At 46.0% G+C, this 13,547-nt stretch overlaps 8 protein-coding genes across 8 annotated transcripts; 4 read left to right on the top strand and 4 right to left on the bottom strand.

The window, feature by feature from the left end:
- Positions 1-59: 59 nt before the first annotated feature.
- On the top strand, positions 60-1,379 carry OGAPHI_002272 (uncharacterized protein; the record flags this gene model as incomplete). The annotated part of the gene is made up of 1 exon (XM_046203124.1): positions 60-1,379. One exon carries the CDS (start codon positions 60-62, stop codon positions 1,377-1,379), a length of 1,320 nt encoding a protein of 439 aa, XP_046062932.1.
- A 213-nt stretch (positions 1,380-1,592) lies between these two features.
- OGAPHI_002271 (uncharacterized protein) lies at positions 1,593-2,150 on the top strand (the record flags this gene model as incomplete). Its single annotated transcript, XM_046203123.1, has 1 exon — positions 1,593-2,150. The coding sequence occupies one exon, from the start codon at positions 1,593-1,595 to the stop codon at positions 2,148-2,150; it is 558 nt and encodes a 185-aa protein (XP_046062931.1).
- A 20-nt stretch (positions 2,151-2,170) lies between these two features.
- Positions 2,171-3,088, bottom strand: OGAPHI_002270 (uncharacterized protein; the record flags this gene model as incomplete). Its single annotated transcript, XM_046203122.1, has 1 exon — positions 2,171-3,088. One exon carries the CDS (start codon positions 3,086-3,088, stop codon positions 2,171-2,173), a length of 918 nt encoding a protein of 305 aa, XP_046062930.1.
- Positions 3,089-3,348: 260 nt separating this feature from the next.
- On the top strand, positions 3,349-4,950 carry OGAPHI_002269 (uncharacterized protein; the record flags this gene model as incomplete). Its single annotated transcript, XM_046203121.1, has 1 exon — positions 3,349-4,950. One exon carries the CDS (start codon positions 3,349-3,351, stop codon positions 4,948-4,950), a length of 1,602 nt encoding a protein of 533 aa, XP_046062929.1.
- A 153-nt stretch (positions 4,951-5,103) lies between these two features.
- OGAPHI_002268 (uncharacterized protein) lies at positions 5,104-8,488 on the top strand (the record flags this gene model as incomplete). Its single annotated transcript, XM_046203120.1, has 3 exons — positions 5,104-6,947; positions 7,021-7,933; positions 8,027-8,488. The coding sequence occupies 3 exons, from the start codon at positions 5,104-5,106 to the stop codon at positions 8,486-8,488; spliced, it is 3,219 nt and encodes a 1,072-aa protein (XP_046062928.1).
- Positions 7,061-8,560, bottom strand: OGAPHI_002267 (uncharacterized protein; the record flags this gene model as incomplete). The annotated part of the gene is made up of 1 exon (XM_046203118.1): positions 7,061-8,560. One exon carries the CDS (start codon positions 8,558-8,560, stop codon positions 7,061-7,063), a length of 1,500 nt encoding a protein of 499 aa, XP_046062927.1.
- Positions 8,561-8,754: 194 nt separating this feature from the next.
- On the bottom strand, positions 8,755-9,570 carry OGAPHI_002266 (uncharacterized protein; the record flags this gene model as incomplete). Its single annotated transcript, XM_046203117.1, has 1 exon — positions 8,755-9,570. One exon carries the CDS (start codon positions 9,568-9,570, stop codon positions 8,755-8,757), a length of 816 nt encoding a protein of 271 aa, XP_046062926.1.
- Positions 9,571-9,783: 213 nt separating this feature from the next.
- OGAPHI_002265 (uncharacterized protein) lies at positions 9,784-13,500 on the bottom strand (the record flags this gene model as incomplete). The annotated part of the gene is made up of 1 exon (XM_046203116.1): positions 9,784-13,500. The coding sequence occupies one exon, from the start codon at positions 13,498-13,500 to the stop codon at positions 9,784-9,786; it is 3,717 nt and encodes a 1,238-aa protein (XP_046062925.1).
- Positions 13,501-13,547: the final 47 nt, after the last annotated feature.

Here is a 13,547-nt window from a genome sequence, read left to right as displayed (position 1 = left end):
CGAAGATAGAATACATATTTGCCACCAAATTCCCAGAATTCTGTTCCATCGATCACATAATGGCAGAAGTTGATCAGGTTTCACTTGCAACCAAGCCTGAGTTACCCCCAGTTGTTATCACGTATATGGGGGCGCTCAAGCTTTACTTTTCGTTCAAACCACTAACACATTTTGAAGATCAGATATTATCGTATCTTCCTTTTTACCCCAATCCAACAGAAACCAAGCGGTCTCAGATCATCAACACACCAATCGATAAAGACGGGAACTATATCCATGAGTTCTTTATTGAAAATACGCAGAAACCAGCCGATAATAGACAGTTGGACGTTGTTCTTGTGCATGGATATGGCGCAGCACTTGGATTTTTCTACAAGAACTTTGATGCGTTGACCAATGTTCCGGGAATCAGACTACATGCATTGGATTTGCTCGGGTTTGGTCTGTCCAGTAGGCCCAAGTTTCCAAATCTAAAGGGTGACACCGTCGAGGATGTCTTGGCAAGCGAGGATTTCTTTATTGATTCTCTCGAGAGCTGGAGAAAAGCCAAAGGTATTGACCATTTTGTTCTTATGGGCCACTCATTGGGAGGTTATTTATCAGCAGCATACTACATGAAATACGGGGATGGGATTGTCGACAAGTTGGTGATGATTTCCCCGGTTGGTATTGAAAGAACCGACTTATCGTTCTACGCAACTCATGAACGTAGACCGTCTATTGAGATCGAGGCGAAGCTAGCTTCGACTCAAGGAATTGATCTCACAAACGAGTTTACAGACCACCAACAGAAACAAGGTACGACTCCAACCAGCGACACTGCTCCAGACAACGTATCAGTCTCTTCTGACGCTACCGATTCAGATCCTACAGAGTTTCTGAACCAAGTTCGGAAAGCACCAAGAATAGGCTCTTTATTGACACGACTATGGGAGAGCAACTGCTCACCGTTCCAGATTGCCAGATTAGTAGGCCCTATTTCGAGCAAGCTGATATCAAGATGGACATACAATAGATTTGGAAAGCTCGAGGATATTGAAGAACTACGCATAATCAACGAATACACAACCAAGATTCTACTCGCTAAAGGGTCGGGAGAGTTTGCACTGACCAGAATTCTTGCCCCTGGAGCAGTTGCCAAGCTGCCAATGATCGAGAGACTGCCCAAGCGGATCAAGGTGAAATCGTTATGGTTGTACGGAGAGGTGGATTGGATGAGCAAAGAAGGAGGATATCAGATTGTCAAAAACATCAACGAGATAAACAAAGACAATTCAGATGCACGTGCGAAGTTCCGAATCCTGAAGAATGCTGGCCACCACGTTTATCTTGACAATGCTTCCGATTTTGAGTACCAGGTTCTGAAATTTATATCTTAGTCAAAAAAAGTCGAGAAATAAAAAAAAAGCCCAACGCGGGGCTCGAACCCGCAGCCTTGTGATTAAGAGTCACACGCTCTACCGATTGAGCTAGCCAGGCTTTACATTCCGTATTACGCTCCAGTTCAATAAGTTCGACAAGACTACCGTATTTTTCTCATTTTTTTCACCAAAACTAAAAAATTCAAAAGATTACTGAAAACTGCATCGACCATGTTTCCGCAAGTCAGAAATTTTGGGCCTCTGAAGCAGATTGCAGACGCCAGAAGATTCGCATCGGTTGGAAGACCCAAAATATCCAATGTTCTCCCTCGCCGGCCTAGAAAAACAATCAGAGTTGGAAAAGCCAGACCGGCTATCTACTACAAGTTCGATACTTTCGTGGAACTTTCGGACGGGTCGGTCGTGAGCCGTCGCACACAGCTGCCTAAAGAAGAGATCAGAATGATTGTTGACCAGAGATCGAGTCCTCTGTGGAACCCATCCAAGCCAGACCTATCGCAACTCGATGCAGAGAATAATGGTAGAATGAGCAAGTTCAAGAGCAAGTTCTCGAGTTTCGAGCAATCTGGTAAGACCACTGAAGAGATTGAGACCGAGAAGGCAAGATTGGAGAAAGAAAGAAAGGAGAGAATTTTGACCGGATCAGGAGTCAAGTTGGAAGATGTCATTGCCGAAGACGATTATATTAACGTTTTGGAACAGAATTTTGTTCCTGAAAAACTTGGAGGAAAGGTTGCCCAAAAGGAGAAGGGAGGCAAGAAGCGTTAGAATACATGTAAGTAGTATCATCAATTTTTTTTACCTGTAACTAGATATCCCAGAGTAATGTCTTCGAAAAGATAATTGTTTGACTTGAGGATTCCATGAACTAAGATTTTTAGCTTCGGTTTTCCACCAGAGCTATGTAGTCCTCTCCCTGTTATGATTTCCAATGGGCAAACGTACATGGCTCGAGATCCACGCAGATTTAGACCTTCCATAATGCGCTGCTCTGTCTCAGAGTTCCACCATTTCACAAGTGTTTGTTGCACACATGTTCTGGCTTCAGGGACGGTGAGTCCATGCAAATCCAACTTGTTTGTTTTGAGCGAATGCTGAATCAGATCGGCCATGGGATCAGATGATACTATTTTTGCGGCGGGTTTTGGAATGGTTGATGTTTTTGATCTATTCACCAAATTTGGATCAACCATCCATGTTGCGAGTTTCAAGGTTTTATTAACGTCTCCCTTGAAGTAATGAAGCGAGTTCACATAGAATTTGTTTTCTATGTTTTGAAGAAGGAAGTTTGACTTTTTGGCGTCAGCGATTTCCATCATCTGTCTATTGTAAATGGTTGCAATCTCGACTTCTGTCGGATTCCATCCTGATTCTATTACTTCGCGCACTGTACGATGTGAATTTTTCGTCCTTTGATGAATCTGGCTTATTGTATCGACCGAACATCCTAGAAGCGTGCTCATTATGGTGATTTCAGAGCTCGGCTTTGCAGTTACAGATTTCTTTGTTTTGACAGATGAAATGACAGACTCAGCGTCTTGCTGCGACTTTGACTCTGATTCTCGCAATATATCGTAGCTGAGAAGCTCTTCCGATATGCTTTCCAGATTTCCCTTATTGGCATCTGCTATCTTCTGAACAGCTTCAAAAGGTATATCAGGAAACATTTCCGCAGCTTTCAAAGCTTGAAATAAATATGATGACATTATATGTCAATAATCTAGAGCGCCGTGATGATCAATATGAGAGTGATGGCTTTGAAAGCTCTATTTACGACAACTTGGAACACTTCGACAAGACCACCAATTGCAAAAACCCAATTTTGTCCGTTCCTCTTGGGAAGTTTTTCAATTACTAACAAATGAATAATAAATTGGTATCTTCCGCAGGGAAAAAGTCAGACCGTAATTTTTGTTGAAACAAGCCAGCATAGTTTTCTTGTGAGATATATCGGTGCAGTGCGGGGATGAGTGCACCGACAAACGCTTCCGGAAGACTTGCTTTGCCTGCTGTGCTGATCCAGTATGCAGATGGAACAAGTCAGAACCTAATAATCGAGGTCGGGCCTGCCAATGACAGTGCTCCTGATAATGAACCAAATCCTAGCCCATCGGCTCCGACATCTGTGCAGGAGCCAGTTTCTTCCACGTTGAGTGCAGGATCACCAACATCAAGCTCAGGTATTCGCGGGCTGGACTATCCGGCTTTTGATGTTTCAAATGAAGGTGTCTATAGAGAACAACATATTGCCAACGATTTGCTCGACAGTCTGATTGCTCCTATTTACAGAACTCTTGGGGATACAGACTCAGCTCATCAGCAGTCGAACAACGTCAGTGTGCCATTTTACAGGAATTTGGCCCCCACTATCGAACCTTCCCGGAACATCATTCTTACTGTCAACTACATTTACGGACAGCCAAATCCAATGCAACCCTCGGAGACTAACAACAATCTTTCTGGTTCTTTGATCCTTCATGTTCCAAATATCAACGATAATGATGACGAGAATTTGCAAGTCTTAATTCGATTGGCGACAACTATTGCGCTAAGAACCATTGCCACTTCGGTTAAAAAGGCGTCTGGAATTTCGAAGCAAATTTTCGATAAGCTGGAGGTCAAGAAGGTTTCCGAGCTTGCTGATCAACAATGTGCTATTTGTTACGAAAGCTATGAAGACCAGGAGTCAGTGGGGAAGACTCAGATTGGGCAGAAACGAAAACGAGGTCAGGACGAAGAGGAAGAGTCTAATGAGCATCAACCCAAGAAATTACGCAAAATGGAAAATGAAACGAAGCCACGTCCTCTTTCGTCAAAGCTGACCCAGAAAGATGTGGAATACACACATGTCCCGGTGGAGATGCCCTGTGGACACATTTTTGGCAGGTCATGTCTTCGCGAATGGCTTAAGACAAATAATAGTTGTCCGTTGTGCCGCCATAGTATTCGCAATGAGAATGATGCTTCATCCAGTCGCCCTCGAGATTCGGAGAACGAGACTACCATAGTGCTGCCCAACCTGGCCAGGGTCATCAGCGAAAGCAGAGCCATGTTTGACGATTTCAATTCTAGAAATCTCACATTCACCATGCCAGACCAAGAAGCCACAGAGACCTCCGGAGCCGTTGCGGTTCCTGTTGCGGAAACGTCTCAAACACCTCCGCCTTCTAATACCAACAACCACGCAAGTGTTCTCGGACTGGTGCGAGGTCTTCTTCAAAACCTGAATGGCCGCTTGCGCAATCCTATCAGAGTTTCAGATGATGAACAGTCCAGTCTGGTCAATCGTCAAACTTTACACAGACTGCCGCCAATAATAAGATCAAGCCCTACAGGTTCTATGGCCGGACACAACTCGTTCTTGTCAAGAAGAAGACGGGTTATTCAGCCAAGAAGAGTTTTAAGGTCTACAGGATTGGCTTCCAGGGAGTTTGTCAATAGGGATCCGCTATTCCCTGTTGGTGTTGCTAGTCAACGGACTGAGGACGGCGTGAATACCACCACTCTTTCTTCCAACCAGTCCCAACAAGATGACCAATCCACTAATGAGCGAGATACCGAGACTTGATAGCTGATAATACAAATGCATACCAGTCCTTGTAGCGATGGCTAGTAGACACATCTCTGCACCGAAACTACATTTTGTAAATTAAACTCTCGAAGAAAAAATAACTAGATCGAAACGGCTTGTGTCAGTACTCTTGTCTAGTCCACAACCTCCATGGCATTATTGGAGGCAATTCAGCGAAATATCAGCAGGCATGGCTTGTTACCGGCTTTGGTGCGGTCTTTGCCTAAAGTTTCTTCCATTTTGACTCTCTTAGGGTTGATATGGATTCTTGTTTTACCATTAGAGGGCCAATTTCGTTCCACATACATCTCGGAAAACGCGTTGATGCCATCGCAGGCGTACTCTTTCTTTAGAGAATCAGAGTGGAATTTTGTGAGAGGCTATAGAGACCAGATCATTGAACATATTGGCGATTCAATGGAGGACCGACATGCGATGGTTTCTGGCTGGATGGACACCATAGGTTACAAAACCTTTCAACACAGATCAGAGAAACAACTGGTCTCTACATATGGAATCTACCACGTTCCTAAGGGAGATGACACCGAAGCAATGGTTATTGTTGCTCCTTGGAGAACAAGTGAGGGCGAGCCCAACATTGGCGGATTGGCTCTCACAATGGGGTTGATTCGCTACTTCCATCGACTGTCTATATGGTCCAAGAATATCATTGTGGTTTTCCCCGAGGACGGCCAAGATACACTTCGGAACTGGGTCGATGCGTATCATACAACGCTGGACGAGACTGCAGGCTCCATCGAGAGTGCTATAGTGATTGAATATCCTTCGGAGAGCGACGGACTTGACTATGTCGAGCTCGATTACGTTGGAGTGAACGGCCAATTACCAAACCTTGACCTGATAAACTGCGCGGTCATGATTAGTGAGCACGAAGGGTTTAGAGTTTCTCTCCACAACACTCCAAAGGGACAACTTTGGGCGAACGACTACTCCAGCAGACTCACCACTCTGTTGAAAGGCATATACGCGATGGCTACTGCGGGAATCCTGCCCGAAGTCGGCGGAGGCAATGGATGCGAGGCATTCAGTGGCTGGAACATTCAAACGGTCCTTTTCAAAGCTCGTGGAACAGAGGGCCGCGATATCACCACATTGGGAAGAGTTATCGAGGCCTGTTTCAGAGCAGTCAACAACCTACTGGAGAAGTTCCACCAGTCTTTCTTCTTTTACTTGCTTCTTGCGCCTGCCAAGTTTGTCTCTATTGGAAACTATTTGCCGGCTGCCGTTCTAACTGCGGCCAGTTTTGTTGTTTCTTCGGCCAGTGCCATTTTGACCAACAACAACGTCAACAATGCGCTCTCCAACTTTAACGATGCGAAACTCAAGGTCGACACCATTCCTCTCATTTACGGACTGTCAGTCTTTGCGGCCACCATCTTGGTGTCCATAGTGTTTGGAACGTCTCTTATGCGTCTTTCCCTTTTGCTACCTCTAGATACCAACAGACAACTATACACACAAATCACATGGGGATTGATCATACTGAGCGTTGTTGTCTCATCTATTCCTTTGTTGCTGAGATACCGACTACAGCCATCCACAGGGGTTTCTCAGTTTGTCAGGATTATCAACGGCTGTTCACTATTTTATCTTGCATTTGCACTTGTCAGTTTACTTGTGCTCCATTTCTCGTTGAGTTTCCTGATCTCGATTGCCGCTTTCCCACTAACGTTCATCAGATACGGGCCAATAGGTTCCAATCGCAAAAACAGCTTATGGCTGGTCCTGTCTTCTCCATTTTTGTGGCTAGCTATTCTTGGAATTGCGCGCAAGCTGGAGTTCCAGCTGGATGTGCTGCGAAACCTGATCCAGTACTGGAGCTTCCCGCTCATGCAGCGCGAGATACAGAGTAAGATACTCGATGTGAACTGGCTGGACCCAGAGCTATTCCAAGGTCCGGTTGAGATGTTCTATGGACTCATCACCGGATACAGACGTATCCAGAACTGGACGTGGATTATTGTGAGTTTTGGGTGGCTGCCAGTGTGGATTGCATTGCTTATTGTATCTTGCGTTGATGTTGAGGCCAAGGATTACGAAAAACAGAAAGTTAATTAGAAACCGCAAACTCTATTATCACTCACTTCTATTTGTGTTGTTTGACAAACTTCTCGTGGAAGGTCTTCCAGTCCTCGATCCAGGCGGTTCCTGGAGCAAGGAACGTGGTTCTGATGTGCCAGGTGCCTTCGACCTGGCCGAAACCAGAGCCTGGAACGGTACAGATACCGGTGTTTTCCAGCAGTTGGGCGCAGTAGTATTCGTCTGGCTCCATGCCGAGCTTGGCAGCCTCAGCGTACACTTTTTCACTCAAAGTCAGGCTTGGGAACAAGTACATGGCACCCTCTGGCTGCTGGCACGAGACACCCTCCATGGTGTTGAAGGCCTCGTACAGCTTGGACGATCTCTCTCTAAGAGCGTCGGAAATAGCCTGAGTTTCTTTCTTGTACAGTTCGTAGGACTCCTGGCCTTCGGTTGGAGGGTTGATCATGAGCTCCACCAAGGCTTGGCCAGCAACAGGCGGACACAACGAGATGGAAGCCAGTTTCAGCAGCTGTGCACGCACAGACTCCTCGAACCCAACCAGCTCCATGTAGCCACCTCTTTGGCCACACTCACCGGAAACACCCTTCGAAGTGGAGTGCAACGAGGCGAGCTGGACCTTATCGAACTTACCGGATCGGTCGAGTTCCTTAAGCTGGCTCAACACCTTCTTGACAGACACAAACTCGCCCTTGAACACGTTTTCCTGGTACACCTCGTCTGCAATGACCACGAGGCCGTGTTCTGCGGCGACGGCCAGCAGGTCGGCAATGGTTTCTGGCTTCAAGATGGCACCGGTTGGGTTTCCCGGGTTGATCAGCACCAAACAGCGGGCCTCGACTCCCTGGGCTTTGGCGTCCTGAACGATCTTGGCGATACTCGATGCGTCGATCGACCAGTCGTCCGACTCGTTGAGGAAGTAAGGTAGAGCAGTGGAGTTGTTCAGAGCCAGCGACGCAGTGTACAGAGGGTACTGCGGGATCGGGATCAAAAAACCGGTCTGAGGACCCAGCGACAGCAGGTTCAGCAAGTACGAGACGGCGCTGGACGCACCGGCCGTCAAGAAGATATCGTCAGGGCTGCTTTTGTAGCCGTCTCTTTTGGAGATGAAGTTTGCAACACTCTCTCTAAGATAAGGAACACCTTGGGAATGGGAATAAGCACCGACGGAGCCAATGCTTTCGAGCATCTTCTTGGCTCTCTCGACAAGATCCTTCGGGAAAGTGTCAACAACGGCTTTGTTGTCCATCAGTTCTGGATACTCCAACAAACTCAGAACCTGTCTGTAGAAAGTGAGGGGTTTTTGGTCCAACTGCTGAGGGTTACCAATATTGGCATTGATGATTTTGTCAAAGGGCACAGACGACGGGTCCTGGGCCAATTGGGCCCTCAGTTCCTCGGCTCTGATCGGGATTCTGCCTCTAACAGCATACTTTGCGTTCAAAGCGTTTGGGTTCAGGTCCGAGTCAACTAGACGCGAGGCAGGCACAAACGAGTTCTGGATCTGTGTCTTAAACACAGGCTTTCCGGAAAGAACACAGGTCATCGTACGAAAACCGCGAGTTTGAGCAATATTAGAGCGCAGCATTTGCCAATGACTAATATATATAAGAATGATTTTTCACCGGCCTACATTTCAGCACAAAAATTTAGCTCAAACTCTGCACCGATTGGGAAATATGCGCGGGGACAGAGCGCTATATTATGAAAAATTCATTTCCTAATTTATACATGGCCAGCTCAGTTGGCCTTTTTACCGAACTTTGGTAGCGGAACCGCCTTGATGGTGATGTACGAGTTGCTCTCGTCAAGCACACCGGCCGCGGCATTGTACCACGCAATGAACGCAGTAATCACTCCGAAAACCCCTCCTGCTTTGGTACAGCCTGTAGACGGAGCAAGCTTCCCCACAGCCAGTAGCAGGAACGTCATGTCCAGAAATGCAAACAGTGAAAAAAATGCAACCGTAGACTTCATGGTGCAGATCACAAGCATGAACGTAAACAACGCCCACCCTAACAGGTAAAACCCGAGCGCGTTGTCCAACTCGGTCTCAGACTCGTATGCAGTTGCGATATTGAACCATGGGATGAAAACGGCTCCAAAACTCATCCAGAACCCGCCGTACGAGGACAATGCCATCGCACCAAACGTGTTCTGCACGCTCATCTCCCACATCCCGGCTAGAAGCTGGATAAGTCCGCCGTAGAAAATAGCCACGCCAATGACAACGTTCGGGGTCTTAACACCCATTGCCCCTGCGTTGATCAATGACAGCACAAATGTCGTCAGCGCAAACGCAGACAATCCCAACGGTGCAGGGTTGGCAAACTTGTGCTCGCTCGGAGGAGCGTATCCTGGTTGCAAAGTACCTCCAAATGCGCTTTGCAAGTCGCTCTTCAAGTACTTACGACCGCCTATTATCACATACCTCCCATCGTCAGTGTGTTCCACGGTCTGAATAGGAGTGTCATCATGGTACACCGTTGGTTGTGACCTGGAAGAGTTGAGATTGTCGTCTCCAGCTTGTTTCTCGATATCGGTAAATTGTGACATATGTCAAAACGTTATTCTGACATTCCCATGTCACTACTACTTATACCCCATCATGTCAGCGCGAGTGAAGAATGTGGGGTTCAGCGCTTGGGCAAATTGCGGTCGGGGTGGAGTTATAGTCTCATAGTCCCCTTATTTAAGCCCCTCAACAGCATGCATGCATATTTATTTTCATGACGTGAATCAATTACTCTGTCCCTCCCTGCAAAATTCTCACGAGATGGAGAGTCTCCGATTTGCGGTCCGTGACAAAGATGTGATATTTTGCACAGATTTGGACGGTTCCAATTGAGGGGCCATCCCGGACGATGGGAAATCTTTGCTTCTTTTTCTGTGGTGCCGTAAAAGTAGCTCCATCAGACTATTGAAGTCGATCAGTTCTCCAAGAAGAAATCGTTTCACGCCATATTTCACACGATATTTTTCAACAACCCGCATGATCAGCTTCAGGACCACCGGCTCGGACTCGAAAATGGTTGCAAATCTGGCCTTAAGTTTGTTCAAGTTGCCAATCGCCTTGCCCTGATTGACAGGTAGCAATAACAGGTTATTGTAAAGCTGTTTCAGTATCTGGTAATCTCGCGAGTAAATTGTTGAATGGACGTTGTTTGTTCCCAAACCTCCCGTCACCATGCTTAACGAGTTCGTTCTCGTCAGCGTCTTTTGGTTGTTATGGTAAGGAACAAAGTCTTGCTCCATGATTCTGTCAAAGTCATCGTTGAACGCAGATTCAGGAACAGTTTCCAAGTCAACCAAAGACCCATCCGTCTTATCCACATACAGGAAATCGGTCAAATGCTTTGGCAAACACACTCCTTGGTCACCAGTCCGCCCAGTGTTACTGTACCAGCCAACATCGTCAAGCATTTCGGAACCGAGCTCGGTTCGCGAGATTAGCCCCAGCACAAAGAAACAAGTGCCTTTGATGGAGGCATTTTGAGACTGCTTGCAGATGGTGGCAATATCCTCAACAACACCCGAAATCTCCAAAAGAGAGATTCCATAATCAGACGAACCAATGTGTCCAATAGCCCATAGCACAGACTTTAGGTCTGCAACAAAATCCTCCTGCTCGTTGATAGGTGTCTTCTCGTAGTACTCAGTTTCACGAGCCGACGTTATCAGGTTCAAATACGAACTGACTACCCCGCAAAACGAGTCAAACGTTCCAGTGTTCTCAAACAAATGGAGCCCCTCAATGGTTCTGACCAGCTCTCCAAAGAAATGATAAGGCAGGTCGCCACTCACAGGCTCGTTGTAGAACTTGTGAGCAAGATACGTCTCAATCTGATCGACATAAAGCTTGTTCTTGGTCTGGATCCAGGCCTCCATTTCCATGTCGACGAAATCGCATTCTTGCAAGTACTCGAATCCAGACCGCGTGGAAAGAATCATGAGCATGAGAGTCACCCCACTGCTTCCGAGAACATCAACTGAAGGTCTATGCTTGATAATCTCAATGATTTTGTCTTCATCTTTAGCAAAAGAGGTGAGATATTCCACCGCCAAGTCTCTGATTTGAACCTCTGGATCACAAAGTTGACCCACCAACGATTCACAAGCAAACTTTTCACACTCCTCAGCTTCCAGGAGAGTAGATAGAAGCTTGACAGAATACAGTCTCAGGGACGTGTTGGAGGTGTTGGCCACTTTGTTCAATATGATTCGCATGTGGCTGTTAGCGTTGTACTTCATTTCCTTGACAATCACCCTCACAAGATCCGGCCTTTCGCTCTTGTGGTCGGTGATATGGTAAAGCATATCAAAGAACCACCATTGTTCCAACATCCGCAGTCCATTTGGATCCGCAGACAAAACTCCCAAAAACGAAAAATACCCATAGCTAATGGTATTTTCGAGCTTGGCTTTTGAGAACAGAGGATCACTTGCGGTGATACCACTATGAGGATCCACTTGAGCCAGGCATTCAGCGATCTGGGGAAGAATCTTGTTTTCGGTAAGATATTTCACACCTTCGGCGTTGGAAAGCAGATTCTTGAAGATTTCGCACCCAACTTTCACAAACACCAGGTTGCTTTTCGTTTTGCGTAAAGATGAAAACCTATACTTGAATGGACGATAGAAAGACATGAGTCTTTTGTAAAATTTGGTGGTCTTTGCGGTCTCTTCAAAATTCCTCGAGTCTTGCAGTGGTCCCTGCATTAATTCCGTTATTAAGGCCCAGTTCCATTTATAATAGTCCTTTGTGGCAAGAACATGAGTATTGGACACCAGATTTTTCAGTTCGGCAGCGTCAACGTTGCGAAGCATTTTCAGTCTCAAATCCTTGGACAGCTTCTCCGAAGCCTTCACTCGGGCATTGTCAGAAACTATAAGGTTTGTCGTATGATGTTTCCTCAAATCGAGTTCGATTTGTTTATTCAACTCGAAAGATGGTGCGATAGAAACTGTCAGTTTCTCTGGAACAAGGAACGATTGCATATATGAGATCTCGGAAAGCAGCACCATCACGCGTTTCGATTGTTTCTTGTCCGTCGTCTCCTCAAACATTGATTTCAATCGATCCACCAAACCACATTTGATACATATATGAAGTAACAAAGCAGTATGATGGTTGACGGGAGAAACCTCTGTTTCGGGAGAGCTTCTTGTATTGACGGTCGATTTGGAAGCAGTATTTGGTTTGGAAGACTCTTGTAAAAGCGTTATTGCAGGGTGAGTATCTTCGGACTCTGTCCAAGACATGGTCTTGATTCTAAACAGATCAAAAAACAGCTGCAGCAGGATGTTTTTGATTGAGGTTGAGGCGAACGTCAGACAGCTGATCAGTTCTCTAAGCGGTTTAAAGTCTTCCTGACTAAATGCAATCAGTCCTGACCAGTTCTTGAGAACGAGTGCAATCAGATGTGCAATTATCTGTAGATTTTCCACCTTGATGTGAGAAATATCCATGAATGGTGAGACCAAGAGCTGGATTATTTGCGATTCTATGATGTACGGGCGAGTAGTTGGGAGCTCCAAGAGCTTTAGCAGCGCTGCGCCAAAGATATCTATGGATGAAACAGGACCATCAATGATGTAATGTAATAGAGCGGTAATTGCGTTGGCTTGGTATGCGACTTTTGGGTTTAAGATACTCACTTTCACCAATAGTTCAAAAGCAGGATGTCGAAGTGGATCAGACGTGCTTTCCATCATATTGACAAGAGATCGAACGTATCCAATTGAGAACTCGTCCAATCCGTTTTCGATCTCAACAATCTGTCCAATTAGCATTAAACATTCCCGTCGTTCTGTCGTTCTCTTATAGTCTCTTGATAAGCTTGCAATAATGAAGAAATGTAGGTCCCATCTATTGAACGCTACCATGTCTTCGACATCGGTCAAAACATAGCGTAGGATCCTGTATCCACAAGCAACAACAGTTTCATTGTCACTGAGCAGTAGTCTTTGTATCACATTGAGAACAGACGAGAAAACTAAGTCTTTCTGCAAAGACTTATTTTCTTCCAATAATTCCACCAAATCGTTGGTCTTGTCTATCAATTCGTCCCAAAAAGTGTGTTTGTCGCCCAAAACTTGTAGGATATCAGCCAGAGCCCACGAGGGACTCACTCGTTGGCCTATATACTTGGATGAGTGTGTCTGATCGGCAATTGTACTATCGTCTGTTTCTCTGAAAGATGCACTTGATAACGAAGCTGTAGAGTCTGCTGTTGGGACCTGCGCCCCCGAAACGGCCCGACTTCTCGTGCTCTCAAAATCCGGAAAAACGGGCTTTTTCCGTTGTCCTTCCTTCCGATCCAGACTGATGAAGGATGGATAGTTGTTGATGGGTTCTGCCGTTGGCGAGGCCAATTCCGAGCTTTGGTCTTGATCGTTTTCGGAAATATCCTCCAAAGTCGAGTCCGGACCCTTCCGCGTGTTCAGAGGCGGAGGCCTTCGGTGTTCATTGGATGTCTCGACCATTTCACAAGGCAAGAATACTTTGTATTTTAATTTATATATTTGGTGTT

This window comes from Ogataea philodendri, assembly GCF_020536065.1.
Source record: "Ogataea philodendri strain CBS6075 chromosome Unknown scaffold1, whole genome shotgun sequence".
Classification (NCBI taxonomy): Eukaryota; Fungi; Ascomycota; class Pichiomycetes; order Pichiales; family Pichiaceae; genus Ogataea; species Ogataea philodendri.
Note: the sequence above shows the minus strand (reverse complement) of the source record. Positions and strands in the feature narration are given on the sequence as shown.